General features: G+C 38.3%; 1 protein-coding gene across 2 annotated transcripts in view; it reads right to left on the bottom strand.

Moving 5' to 3' along the window:
- Nucleotides 1–372: 372 nt before the first annotated feature.
- Nucleotides 373–14715, bottom strand: part of calcrla (calcitonin receptor-like a) — a 30454-nt gene continuing 16111 nt past the window's right edge. For both annotated transcript variants that reach the window (XM_040027591.1, XM_040027590.1), the window contains exons 2-13: nt 13804–13912; nt 13122–13275; nt 12893–13003; nt 12022–12134; nt 11487–11578; nt 11255–11381; nt 10945–11098; nt 10797–10857; nt 10586–10652; nt 9367–9585; nt 8709–8750; nt 373–4504 (exon numbers count right to left, since the gene is read on the bottom strand). In XM_040027591.1, coding sequence (XP_039883525.1) covers nt 4283–4504; nt 8709–8750; nt 9367–9585; nt 10586–10652; nt 10797–10857; nt 10945–11098; nt 11255–11381; nt 11487–11578; nt 12022–12134; nt 12893–13003; nt 13122–13275; nt 13804–13878 — 1437 coding nt within the window. In that variant the 5' untranslated portion in view covers nt 13879–13912 and the 3' untranslated portion in view covers nt 373–4282. The remainder of the gene's footprint in view (nt 4505–8708; nt 8751–9366; nt 9586–10585; nt 10653–10796; nt 10858–10944; nt 11099–11254; nt 11382–11486; nt 11579–12021; nt 12135–12892; nt 13004–13121; nt 13276–13803; nt 13913–14715) is intronic.

Here is a 14715-nt window from a genome sequence, read left to right as displayed (position 1 = left end):
TAATTATTGTTACTGTTGCCTTTGAGAGACAGTGACTAGTCTGCAACCACTTGCAGTCATTTGCTATCTTTGAAGCAACCTCAGTGCATAACGTCAGTCTGCTTAGTTTGTCATATCTGTTGCCATCTCACAGAAATTCACTGTTTACATTCAGAGTCCAGCCAGAACCTCAACGATTTTAAATAGAAGTTCAGAAATTCCTCCACAAATTCTGATGCAGTTGCTGCAGGACAGCAATTTAACTATTGCAAAGACATTGCATTGTATACTAATATAGTATATTGTGTATCTACATACTGTATTACAGTATGTAGATACACACAAGATAGCGACATTGTCTAATTCAGTGAAATAATAAAAAAAGAGACATTGTACGTAAATATATGTGTATATACGTTCTTCACATCCAGAGAATAAAACAAAACCATTTACATTCAAACAGCAGTGTGAAGTCAATGTGTCAAGACTACCAAAGTTAGATACAGTACAGTATAAACAAAACCTACAGACATAGTCCTCAATACTTTTGTCATACTTTACAACATTTTACCAAGTGTCATCGGGGACATCACAAATCCTTTGGAGAGTCATATGAAAACATTTCACACATAAATACACAACTTAAATGATACACAAGATTTACTACATTTACCAAAAGCCTATGGCGTTTCCACAAATCTGAAATTACTTTCATCAATGATTATGAGGCATTACTACACAATAAATGACTATTTATGGATACTTTATAGCTTTCCCATTGTACATGAATCACGTGCTGCAAAGCAGTACAGCACCAACCATACATGCAGATTGTATTGTTTATGTTTAAATGAAGAAACTGTCCTGCAGATCTGATATGATAAAACTACAAACTGTATGTCGGATATTAAAGCCTGATCTCACATAGAATCAATACAGAATGAAAACTGAGAACGTATGACGCAAACTGATTGGTTTTGCTTCAAACATTAACAACTTACTAATAATGTTTCTTAAAAATATGCCAATTCATTGTTTAGTGTAGAAATAAGTGCTTTAAGTCACAGCTGTATTAAAGACTGACAATGGAAACATACAACAGTTATCATACATAAATGAATAGCCAGCAATGTAAATGTATTGACCTTTTCATTGGTGGTTATTTCAGATATCCATGAGATTTTTCACAAATGAATCTTATGAAAGAGTTACTACCATTAAAAAAAACAAAAAAAAAACACAGACAGTGGTTGAATGCTTTCATGAGTATACTGTACTCATTTATACTGTATATATAAATCATGCATACGCACACTCACACTTGTCCTCTTTGCAGAAATGTTAGATTTACAAAATATTTACATTGACTGATAGTGACGTGTGTTCCCAGCATTATGGAAAATGTGTTAAAATGATTTACAGTGAAGAGAAAAAAGACAAATAAAAAAAAGAAACAAAAGTTCAAAGAAGGTTCTGTGATGTGAATGAGCACTAAGAACACATTTAAAAATGAAGTAAATGCTTTCAAACTGTTTTATCAGTACACATTTTTACAACTTTTTGTGTTTTGTGGTGTAAAATGTGACAAGTTTATCATGTGTACTTCTTAATAAGGCTGTGTGCAGACTAGCATTAGCACTGTGCTAAAGCAGAGGGCTCTTTCCAAAAAATAAAATCATATACCTTAACCCTTAATGTCTTTTTTATACCTCACTCACGGGGAATAACATACTTTTAGCCTTTAAATCAATCACAAAAAGAAGAGTAAATTGTGTGTTTTCATCCCTGGTCACAAAATATTGACATTCTATCAGATGTCACTGGCGTCCCATACAGAAATAATAGTAGTAAATAGTAAAAGTACCAGGCATAGGAAGGGACCATGGTTTGTAAATTCATAACCCTGCATGTATAAAAATTGCTCTAAACCAGTGTGGTTAAATACAACACCAAGAGCTCCTCTACAAGTGTCAATATGTGATGATTTGGGGACAAGAGACCCCTTAAACTAGGTGTTTTGTAGTACCACAAGCTTGTAAGTATTGGAGACTCCAGAGGCTTTGACAAAACATCAGTATTTCATCCCTGGGAATAAGAGTAGGCTAAATTAATGCATGCATTTTTATCCACTAATCACTATAAAGATTTGGTTCACTGAGGTAAGAAGGGTTTTGCCCCAGGTAGGATTCATATCAAAGTAACTGAGAAAGCACCAGTCAGACCTAAAACAAACAGGCAGTGGAAGTTTTGGAGATTTGTATAATTTGCTCATGCATGAAAATAAGGAACGCTATTCCTTGACACTTCAGACAGATCTAATGCTTCTTCTCTTTTGCCATTTTTAGTTTCTTCAGTGTAGCAGGACAGGTTAGTGGACATTAATGTTGCTTGCTTCATTTGCATCACGATTTTGCCTGGTTCTATTGCACTTTCCATTTTTTATGTGCAAACTGATTATAAGATCACTGAACTCAAACGTTCATACTGGCCTTAAGATATTGTTTCGTAGCATGACTATCCTGTAAAAAGACGGGGACAAAATGCAAAAGTAATCCCACCTATATCAGGATTTAGCGGCCTGAAGTTTCTTACAAATCGGTAAGCTTTTTAGTACAGATAGTACACTTGCTAACATTAAGATACAGATTCAGTTTAGGTAGAAAAGAATAATGTGTACTGGCTTCAAAGAAGATGGAAGTGAATCTACCGTAATTTCTAACGGTTGCACTATAAAGAAACAGAAACATGGCTTTGTTCATTACACAAGAGGAATTAAATCTTTCTCCTCTTTCATGTGAACATTAATAATTGTGGTCTTCTTCAATTTTATTTAATTTTCTTCCTACTACAGTACTGGAAAAAGCAGCACGTCATCCAATTAACTTCCTGTATTCTGTCTGAAAACTGAGTACTGTTGACATCTTAATTATTTTTAAATGCTTTATGAGGGGTAAGAATAAAGACAGCAGTAAAAGTAAATGTGATGTGTGCTTAAAGGAGCCAAGTCTTTAAATAAATGCTGCATTTCATTTGCCTTGGAAGTTGCACATCAGAGTGGGGTGTGATGTCACTCCCGAGCCGAGTGCGTCCTAGCGGCGTTCTGCTCCTTTGCAAGGTAGAGCCATTCATGCATGACTAGCAATATAGCGCTTTGCTTATTTTATAAGCTGGAAAACACCACTGCTGCATGTTCACACACAAAACGTGGTCAATGCTCTGAATATGGCTTATTCAGCAATATAAGCTTTACAGATTACATGCACTGCTATACTGGATTGTAAAATCGTTGTTGGTGGGAATTCTCCAACCTTCCGAATTGGAAGTCAGATTTGAGGGGGGTGTTCCAGTTAAAAAACAAAAAACAAACTTTTGGTTGGGAAAATTCCAAGTTCAAATGAAACACACCATTGGCTGTCAACATTCAAATGTGGCTTCTCTTTGATAATATTCTGTAAACATTGCAACCATGTGGCCTAACTGATGCACACGTTAGTAAGGATCACTTGAGCAGGTGCAAACATCTTGACTAGAAATGAAGAGCGTGAGCTAGTGGTGCGAACCAAAATCGCCTGCATGAACTGCACACACAGGAACAAACACTGAAACAAAGAAAAGTTTTCTGTGCTGCTGGCAAGTTATATCAGTATTTAATTTTGAAATTAAAAAAAACAAACATGTAACATATAAACCTTTCATAAATACTGTATGATATTTAATCCATTTTCATTTAATAAACAAGAATATGTTGATAAATTAAGTTTAACATGTGAAAGATACAGATATGTTTAATACTTCATTATGCACATGTTAGACGTCCTATCTGATTCATTATTGATAATGAAAAAATAAATGAGGCAGGCAAGATTTCTTGGTTTGGCACTAACTGTGTCAAAAGAATTTACAGTGTAACCAAAGGCCTTTTGTGCACAACATGAACCCGGGAGGATAATCAAGCAGTCAGTAATTATTGATTTAAAAATGATTTAGTCAGGCTGAAAGATCTGAAAGCATCGTAGTCCAAGTAAAGCAGTTCAGATGCAAATTGTAGACAAAGCACAGCGCAGGAGTAGCTGTATCAAGCTCACCGTACAGTACAGTTAAAGGACCTGTGTTGGTGTGGATAAGAAGTCATAATTTCCTTCAGATGCATGACAGCCCGGATGGACAATCCTTTTCCCCCCTCACTCGTTTTCCTCTATGTATCTATGGGAAGTGACCAGTTTTCCTGGATGGCGAGCTCCAAGCATGTGGCAGATTTTAAGGGTGATGGTGGGATGGACAGAGTCTGAGAGCACTGTTTGTGTCAGGCGAAGGGGCTGTCTGACTTGAGTATGGAGGCATCTGAGTCGTGGCAGCCTTTGCCGTTCATGTGTTCCGAGTGACCGTCGATGCTGTAGCAGCCCTGTACCTCAGTGATGGAGGAAGCTGTGTAGGAAGCTGAGCGCAGGGCATCCGAGTGGTTTCCTATGCTGCTGCCAAACTGGATATGATACTGGTTCCAGTGCCGCCTCAGAACAGCTTGGACCTGACCAGAGGGATCATATATCAGATATTAGCTGACAGGAAAGCTTTCAAAGGTGATATAAAGCCTGAGAGTTCAAGTGATAAACCCAAAGTAATTTTGCATAAGATGGCAGAACAAAATACACAAATAAATATTTAGATGGGTTTTTTCTTTTTACTTCGGTTTTTGGTTTATTTTTTGGCACCAGCTTCTCCATGCACATCTGTGAAAAGTCTAGGGTGACTTTCTGACAATTACACTTTTGCAAAATCTTAGGACAACATTGGTAAACAACAGTTAACAGAATTCTTTTAACCTTCAAGGGCCGGTATCCTGAAACTTTTACAGCAGGGTCCCTGCTGCAACACACCTGAATAAAATCTGTAGGTCATTAGCAAGACTTGACTGTATGCCAAGGTGGCAACCCCCAACCCTACTCAAGTATATTTTAATAAAAGTGTAAGTTTAAAAAAATAATAATTCTAAAACTACTTTTATTGCACAGTGTTCATTCACTCTGAAGCTGCTGTAACACAAATCAGATGGCTGAATTGCCACATCAGCCTATAGTCAAGTTCTATAGAGGTAAGGAACTACTAAATTTTATTCAGGTGTGTTGCAGCACGGACACGTGTAAAGACGTCAGGACACCAGACCTCGAGGACTGGCGTTCGACAGCTGTGCTTTAGAGAGAGCCAAAGTTAAGGTGAAGTTTTTGTCTTAATGTTTATATAGGCTAAAAGCTTTCTAGCTCCAATTGTGTAAGCACGAAACAACTGATTATCACATAGTCAGTGAAATAGTTGACTCAAAGACAATTAATTGATAAAGCGGTATAAAAAATTCATTGATGAATTTCTTAAATATGAAGATGATGATTGTATATTATCTGAAACTTGAAAAGTTGAAGCAGTAGTAGAAATAAAAATTGATAAGCATTTTCACATTTTCTGATACTCGGGAAAGAAAATAGGAAAATATTCCCCTGCAAAGGACTGCATTTCTTCTTTTATCTGTGCTGATATGAAACCTTCAAATGACTCACAGACATGATAACACCACTAAACAATGGACGTCGGATAGACGTTCAGATAATGTCTATATTGGGTCCATTGGTCCATGACCGATTCTGGACATCTATTCTGGATGTCCAAACAAGGTCCACAGTTTTGGCATCTAACCATGACCCAGCCTGGACGTTAATATGATGTTCAACATTTGAACTTTAGACTGGGTAATATTTTTGGAGGTCATGTGGATGTCTATGATAGGTGCAGGAAATTTACATGATTAATAAATGTAATTTTTTTTTATTTACAAATATCAAAATTGTTGTTATCAACATGATACATATAAATATATGGATTACTTGATTACATGATTTATTGTTTATCTTTTGTTTTTTGTTTTGCTTGTTATTTTTAAAGTTCCAGTTTTGCTTTAACTGTTTTATTTATTTTAATTAATTGATTATTTTAATTTTAATTAACTTATTTGTTTGTACTATAAATATTCCATACATGGAAGTCATACGGACATCAACACAAGTATAATGGATGTAGACAAAAGACGTCGCTTGTTGTTACAAAACAACCCCTTCAGCGGACCAAAATTATACGTCCAAAAATGACTTCTAAAAGACGTCACTTTGCGCAGTGGGATATGCCTCTTATCACCTTAATCTATGAGAGAAAGCACATCTGTTTATTTCCCACAATTTTAAATGTGATCTTAAAATGACTTCATGCTTTGGGACGTGATAGAGTCTCAGGAGGATTGTTCGTAAGCAACCAAGAAACAGCAGAGACATGGCTAGCCTAGCTTAAAGCTAGAAGTACCAAGTAACACAAGGGCTTTAGATGCTTTAGTTTTTGCTCGACGAACAACGGCAGGGCATCATGGAAATTTTTTGCACAACTGTAATAAATTTGAGGGCAATTTGAGAGTCTACCTAACTCTAAAATAGTGTGCTGTTATGCTAACCACAGCATAATATTGATGTCTTCATTTTTTGGATGGTAATTCACTACTTGAGACTATTTGGACAACGTTTCTAGTAGACAATGGCAGATGCAGTAAGCATGTACTGAGGTTGGGGTTTGGCCAAGGCCTTAGGGACTTGGGCCAGGCAGATCTCAATGCACTAATGAGAGGTGAAAGAATTGAAAAAGAGGGAGGAAGAGAGGGTACGAAAAGGAGAACAAACAGCTTGTGGGTTAGTAGGGCACATATATACACGGAGAACCAGGGGAGGGGTGCTTCTGTTTTCTAGTTCTTCATTAGATTCTTGTGACACAGAGACACTTTATTAGGGACATCAATTCAACTGCTATTTTGTAAAAATGCCTTATTAGTCAAACATATGGCAGCAACAGCATGTAGGCATTCAGACTGACAATCTGCTGAAGGGTCATGGTTGTTGGTGCCAGACGGGCTGCAACCTACACAACCATCTCTAGAGTTTACAGAGAATGGTCCAAAAAGAGAAAATATTGACTGAGCAGGTGTTCTCTTGGAGAAAAGGCCTTGTTGACTTCAGATGTCAGAGGACAATGACCAGACTGCTTTCAGCTGATGGCAACAGTCACTCAAATAGCCATTCATTACAGCTAAGGGATGCAGTAGAGGCAGATGGAGTGCAGCAGCACACGACCAGTTTTGGTAGCTAAGAACAGGAAACTGACTATGTTTCACACAGGCTCACAAAAATCAGACAATGGAAGATTGAAAAAGATTGAATAGCATCAATTTCTGCTGCAGCATTCGGATGGTAAGGTCAGAAAATGGTGTAAACAACATGAAAGCATGCAAACAATTCAGGCTGCTGGTGGTGGTCTGAGATATGGAGTGAGATATACTTGTCACATTTTGGGCCCCTTGGTGCTAATTTCACAGCCAGACTGTTGTTGCTGACCATCCCCATCCCTCTATTGCCACAGTGTACCGTCTCCTAATGCCTGCTTCTAGCAAAGTAAACATGAGTTCACTGTACTGAAATGGCCTCCACATTGACCAAATCTATGTCTAACAGAGCACCTCTCGGATGTGGCAGGACATGTCACATCATGGATGTGCAGCAGCAAGTCTGCAGCAGCTGTGTGATGGTTCCAGCACACTGGTGTATCTATTTCATGAAGAGTTGAGGCACTCCTGAAAGCAAAACCTGGAACATGCATGATCCATTTCTTCACATAGCATTGTTTATCTTTCACTGTAAATTCTCTCTGAAGCTCTCTTTGAGAAAAATGTGTTTTGATTAAAGTGTCGTTCTATTGTGCCTTACTGAGTCAGTGTTTCTGAGTACAGAAATAACAATGCCACTTTTTCTTTGAGCGTATAATGAGCACAGGGTTAGGACACACTATGACAGTAAAATCACGAGATAAATATCAAAGGGAAGTTACTTAGTGGATCTTGTAAACCATTCACTTCAAGTCAAGTTCTCTGCAGACCAATCGCCTGCAAAATTGACAGTAATCAGCATGTAGCTCATGGCTGCTTGCTAGCAGCATAATTTTCAGTCTGTGGAGAGCAATGCTGGAGAAGTAGTCCGACTTTTGTCTTTACTCAACAGCTGTAAGCACAAGCCAGCTTGGGGCATAGATTCGGGTGATTTTATTTTAAAATGTTTATTGAAAAATTGCTTCTCTGCTGTAATTGACCTTCCTTTAATCTACCGTAAGCTCCTTTTTTTTCAGTTGTAACCACAGGGAAAGCAAGTAGAAACAATGCATTTGCAAACATCCAGAATCATAGGTTTTGATTTATTTTTACTATTTATTACTAAATGCCCAAAGATGATGTCAGCTACTTTAGTAATTCGCTGACCTGGACTGAAGTTTCTTGGGTTGTAGAAAATGAAAGGTAACATTCCTAAACTTTTGCATCACCAGCATTTTCTTTTTTTTTGGTCTGACAAAAAAATAAGACCTTTGAACAAAGGTGTACTTTGGACAGCCCATTCCAAGAGTTTTTAATTTAACATGCTAGATTATTCTCTAGGGTATCTTTGCTGTAATTTCATTCAGTGTAATCAAGCTGGTAGCCTGAAATGTTATGACTACATATTAGTTTCCCCAACATTGGAAGAGTAGCACCAGGGCAATGACCCTGTCAACGCGTGACCCTTCTCAACCATGAGGTCAGCACAAGTGTGGGATAGGGTGTGTACACGTGTTGAAATATCTAAAAAAAAGAATAATAAAAGGGCATAACCCCATCTTACTTCTCCATTGAAAAAGCAGAAGATGGTGGCCACAAGCAGACCCTGGAATGAAAAAAAGAAACACATTAAAAGAGAGATGACATACAGCTTACTAATTGGTCTCAGGAAAGTCGTTTGTAGACAACATCTTAGGGTCTAAAGTGCTGTGAAGCAGGGAAACTTAAGAGGTCAAAGTGAATACATTTTGAAAGCTGATTCAGGCTGTTACTCAAGACATTTTCCCTGCACTGCGCACACTGGGACAGCTCAAGATGATCAGATAACGCTTCATCAACATCCAACGGATTTCAGTCTCTTTCAGCTCAAATAATTTGTGCCTTACTTCCTGCTGTTCTTGCCTGGGCTAGACAAACAAAGTCTTTTCTCTGGCTAATGAGAATGTTTGACTCTTGTTAAAAGCTAGAAAACAATGAGGTTAATGTCCATTTAACAAATGATTTTATTAAAATACATGTCTCAAGCACCGAAGGAGACAAAGCAATCAATTTTCATAATAAAATAAATATGCATGATAGAATGACAACAGAACTACACAAACAGAACAGTTAAAGACTGCCGTAGATGCCACAGGCAGTCGGCTTTCTACGCTTTATATGAATGTGTAGAAATGACGAGAATCCCCTCAAACCTTCACACTGATTAATAACCGCTGTCTCACCTGGTAATGCATGAGTATGTGCATGATGTAGTCATATATTTCTGAAGAGACCCGTCCCTCTGGCTTGTAGGGAAGCAGGACGTACTGAATTCCAAGCAGAGGGACCAGGATGAGCGTGGCTCTCACGGCTTTCATGTACAGACTTGATTCTGCTTGATGGGTCACCTTCAGTTTGGTGATGAGAACTCGCACGATGTTGAGTAGAAAGAACAAATTAACCTAAAGGGGGAAGTCATATATAAATCAGCATTACAGTCTAGTCTTTTGATAGGATGTGAAAACAAGCAATGCCTCAAGTATAAGAGCATAAAGAGCAGTATGGCACTTTCTTATAAGAGGTGAAAATCTTTATTGGTGACATGCTTGTTAGACACTGTTTACTTGCTGTAGGTTATACTTTTTTGTCCTCCTCTTGAGGAGTTTCCTCAGATTTTTTTAAGGGCACAATGCACATCATGCTGATTCCTCTGAAAATAGTCTGGTACAAGGACTGGACTGAAAATGTTGAAAGACGTTCAGCCCGGAGAACTATTGCTTAAGACCACTTCTAAAATATTACAAGTACTTCTAGTTCATTGGAAGCAAATGATAAAGAAATCAAAACTTTTGCACAGTACTGTATTTGAATTATTAAGAGACTACAGAGCTTCTTTTAGGCATCATTTCTTTAAACACGTCAATCCTAACAAGACAAGTGTTAACAAAAAATCAAAGAGGAATGTTTGCTTTTTCTAATAAGCCGAGAAAGTCTTCAGTTCCGTTACTGCAGTATTATAAGACACCGAGTCTACTTCTGATACACGGTAAGGTTAGGAAACCTACACATAACATTTTAAAGGATGTTGGAGGCTGAACATTTAGTACAGACTGTCCTAAGGGACCAGCGTTCTCTGAAGCATGCTCCAATGTGCTGATTAGGTGAATTCCTAGAAAACAACATAAGCTTGGGGACCAGTGGGTGGATTCTCAAAGGGGAAGATGCATTGATTTCACAAGACAAACACACTTATGCATGTTCTGAGACTGTCCTGCTCACAGGACCCCCCACAGAGTCCACTCAGAGGAGGACAAAAGCAGCTTATTGTACTCTTTGCGCAACAAACAGTGTGGCAAGAGAAACATGAAACAAATCAGCTGGTTTATTCTAGCAAATAGATATATAGTGAATTACTTGTTGAAACTGATTGGAGTTAGGAAAGAAAAGAAGTAGCATTCTTACCAAAAGAGCAGCACAGATGGGGCCGTGGATGATGTAGAGCAGTGATGTTTTTGAGCTAATCCAGCAGCTGCAGAGGAGAGCAGTACAAAAAAGGTTTACACAACAGTAACGTTGCATCACATAACAGCAAATCTATCACAGCAATCTGTGGGTTTCCTTAAAAAAATATTATACAGGAGAACTTCTTGCACAAGCATTGGCGTTAACTCACTTGTCGTTGTAGTAGTAGCTCCGAGCGACGGCATGTATGGTGGCTGGGATAAGAGGAAAGCCTGCAAAACAAAGTGAGCGAGTTAGGTAAAGAAAGACCCTTCAGTTAGAAAAATGTAGTGATTAGCTGACTGATATCCTCTTCTTACCCCATCCTAGGAGATAGTACCACATCAGATGCTGCTTCTCAGCAAACACTGCCACCACGATGAGAGTGTGCAAATATATCCCCTCACACAGCATCCAGAAGTAATTACAGCCAAACAGGTACAGGTGAATAAATTGGGACACTTTACAGATTGTCTGAGGAAGGAAAACACATAATAAATGTGGATTTATAGCAATTGATTTATGTTTAATATTAAACTAGAATGACCGGTGTAATGGTGCACATTAAACTAATAGAGACATGTGTGAGGCTACAGTCAAGTGAATCAATACAAATAATAAGAAACTGACTGGATTCCTCTGCACGAGCTCCTGGTTGTTGGCCACTGCAGTCAGAAAAATGATGGTGATCACAGAGTTCAGAACAAAAGAGAAGAAGAGGTTCTTATGAAGGGTGATCCTTTGACAGCTCAAACTCCTGGAAAAACAGAAAACTGAAGTTATGCCACAACGCTTTTATGTTATGCACAGACTGAGAAGCATCCGTCTATGGAAGTCGCTCATATAACAGAAGTTGACTCACTTGAAATGGAAAAAAATTGCTAGGGAGATGAGGAGGGAAGTCAGAGACAGCCCATGTCCTATGAGGGCAAGGTAGAAAAGGTTCATTGCAGTCTGAAAAGAAACAACAGATGGAAATTAGGTTATCAGGCTGTAATCTCATTATCTTTCTCCAAATGGCTACTTGACTAAGCATCAACATACATCTCAGCATTTGCACTGAAAGGCTCTTGAAAATGTTCCATTTGTCTTTTAATATTTATAATTTCAAGCTGATGGGTTTTTTTATGAACCAGTTACAGGAAATTATAGTACAGTGCAATTATAATATAGTTTCTCCTTGTGTCCAAAAAAAAAAAAAAAGGGGGGGGGGGGGGGATTGGGCCAAAGCAGAACAAATTCCAGCCTGTATTTGGTCACCAAGCAGACATGCTGTGGTGTTCAGAGCGTGCAGAGCCCCTCACAACCACATCACATGGCCATCAAAGCCATACTTTTCCTATTGTTGATTATCTAACATATAAACTCAGTCCTACCTACTGCCATTTTCAACCTACTATTCTGCCTTCTACAGTGTGCTCATTGCAGCGGGTGTAGTTGGTCCATGTCCTGTTGCTCTCCGGATGCAGAAACCATTGACCACTGTCAGTGCAAATCTTTGTGACCATCTCTGCAGAACAAAAAGTGGTAAATAATTTAAATGTATTATTCTGATTTTTCCAGTAGAAGGTAGAGGCAGATGAAAAAGAAAAACATCATTATGGATGGAGCTAATGAAAACGTCAATTAGAAGAATGAAATCTAATTATAAGCCTGCACATCCTGTTGACGGTTGCGGTTGACTGAATGTGGTTAAGAAGTCCCCGGAAGCTTAAATCAAATTTACTGTAATAAACAGTGATGTATTTACACCACTCCATACATGCATAAGTTAATAATCACACACACAAAAACCCTGCCTCATTAACAGAAGGAGCTGAAATTAGTGATTTAATACACATTTAATACACTAAACATTACAAATCCTGTGTTAATACTGAGAACAGAGCTTTTCTGCTTCATGGCCATTTGCTGTAATTGGTATTTACATTCAGTGTGTGAGCATAGTGTGAGGTATAGTCTTTGCTTTTTTCACTTAGAATGATTCAAGCTAAAAGGTGAAGCAAATTTATACATGAAGAACAGTCATTAATCATGAAGAGCTCCCCCCAGCCTGCAAAATCTGTTACATAATACCTTTTGTGGTTCTGGAGAGCTTTAACCTTGGTGATATAATAAGTGTTATCTTGGTTTGGGCTTTTGTTTTTTTACTAAAGGCCTTCAAAGTTATGAATGAGGACCTGAAAGCCACAACAAGGAATAATCATCAGAGTAACTTGTCATCTGTAAATCTGCAGGTGGATGAAGAAAATTGGCTGCAGATCTCACCTGATGGATCAAAATCCTGGAAGTAGTCCGGGCAGTGCTGCTCGGATGTAACTCCTGCTTTGGTGTCATCCCAGCAAAGCCAGCCGTCCCACGTGCGATTGCACACAGGTTCTAAAAACACAGACATCATTTTAAGAGCTTTTTTGCTCTTCACTTTGGAACATTGCAAACTAAGAATTAAGGAATAGATTAGGGTTCTCTTAACCAATTTCAATCAAGACAGCTTTACCTTGTCTGCTGTGGGTATTTTCTTTCATTAACTTTTGATAGCACTCAAACTGGGCTGTGACTATCTTGTTCCTGGTGAGCGTAATGTCATTGTAGACACTGGTTGAAGCCTGCTGCTGGGTTTCATTGATCGCCAGACTTGCCTTCACCATAAACTACAAGACAGGTGAGAAAAAGTAGAAATCCACTCATTTTTTTAAGCTTTACAAAGTAGAATGAGAGATATGTTATGGTACAGTGCAACAGAAACCAAGTAAAAGAAACAAGTGTATAAATTCTCGCTCAGTGAGAGGGTACAAAAAGTACTGTTGGTTATGTTTAAAATGAGTAAAGATGTCTCCGAGCCATCTTTGGTTATGTACTTGCGAACCCTCTGGTGATGCATTAGTCTAAAACAGTCAACACATACTAACAAATGCAGGAAAAGGGAGTCATACTTAGTGATTCATTAAAGTCAGTTGGGCTGCATGGAAACTATGACATCTATGCCGAAGTATTGGTGCACAGATGTGTCCAAACACCAACCTGAAGCTGCATTTTTTTTCCTTTAAAGGATAACATCAAACATAAACGGCCTAGCAGTACATAACTCTCTGAGGTAGAATTAAAGGTGGTTGCTGTATTTATGAAATTTAGATCAGTAAGAACTAAACTGTGTCTTGTGTGCATTTTGGCTGACCTACCGCTGCTGGATTACACAGCAGTATGAGCGCTACCATCCAAATCTGTCCAAAGCCATCCAACTTCCTGTCAGCCATTTCAGAGCTGGACGATGATTTACAAACTGCAGACCTGCAATGGAAAGCAAATAATTAAACATTAACATTAGATAATCATTAAAATGTCCTCATAAAAAAGGCCCTTCTTATATATAAGATGACACTGGAATGACACTGAATAGTCTAAGTGGATAAGAGTGAGTTGACCTTTGCTAAATGCTCATTAAGTTTCTGTTTTTCCAGTTCAGGACATCAGCTGAGTTAGAAAATTTACTGAATCATTAAATACAACAAATTTATTCTGTGACCAAAAGAAACTTTGTAACAAGAACTTGGCCGAATCAGTTTGTTTTAATACCGAGGATTAACTACAGCAAAGCACTGTACAGTATGTTCTCCCAATAAACAGCAATATAACATGCCCTCGCTCTCCATGTTAGGTCAGCTTGGAATTACAGGCTCCTGTGATGTAGCTTTTTGGCATAGTATTCAACGGAACGCACAGCTGAAAAAATAAGAAGCTGTAATCAACCCAACAAAGCCGTATCAATCAAAGGAAGTGGTAAAAGTCTTGTAAGCACAGTACAGGCTTAAAATCTCCTGTTCCTACTTCCGCGTGTGTTTTGTAAGCCAAACTTCTTTTGCTTTGCAGTCCATCATAAATTCTGACAGCACTTCTAAATCTGTTAGTGGGTGCAAGTTGCACCTCATCAAAGCAGAATCCCATAAGGTTGTTTGCAGCGAAGCTGAAGGCCACTGGGATTTCATGACAAGGCTGTGGAATAGCAGATGAGAGAAAATTCAAATAGAAGCATATCCCTCAGGTTCTACAGATTTGCTTTGCAAAACAGTGGGTTTACTAATGCTCGGGTAGCT

This window comes from Simochromis diagramma, unplaced genomic scaffold (genome assembly GCF_900408965.1).
Source record: "Simochromis diagramma unplaced genomic scaffold, fSimDia1.1 OVJJ01000343.1, whole genome shotgun sequence".
Taxonomy (NCBI): domain Eukaryota; kingdom Metazoa; phylum Chordata; class Actinopteri; order Cichliformes; family Cichlidae; genus Simochromis; species Simochromis diagramma.
The sequence above is the reverse complement of the archived record's forward strand: the minus strand, read 5'-3'. Positions and strand labels throughout refer to the sequence as shown.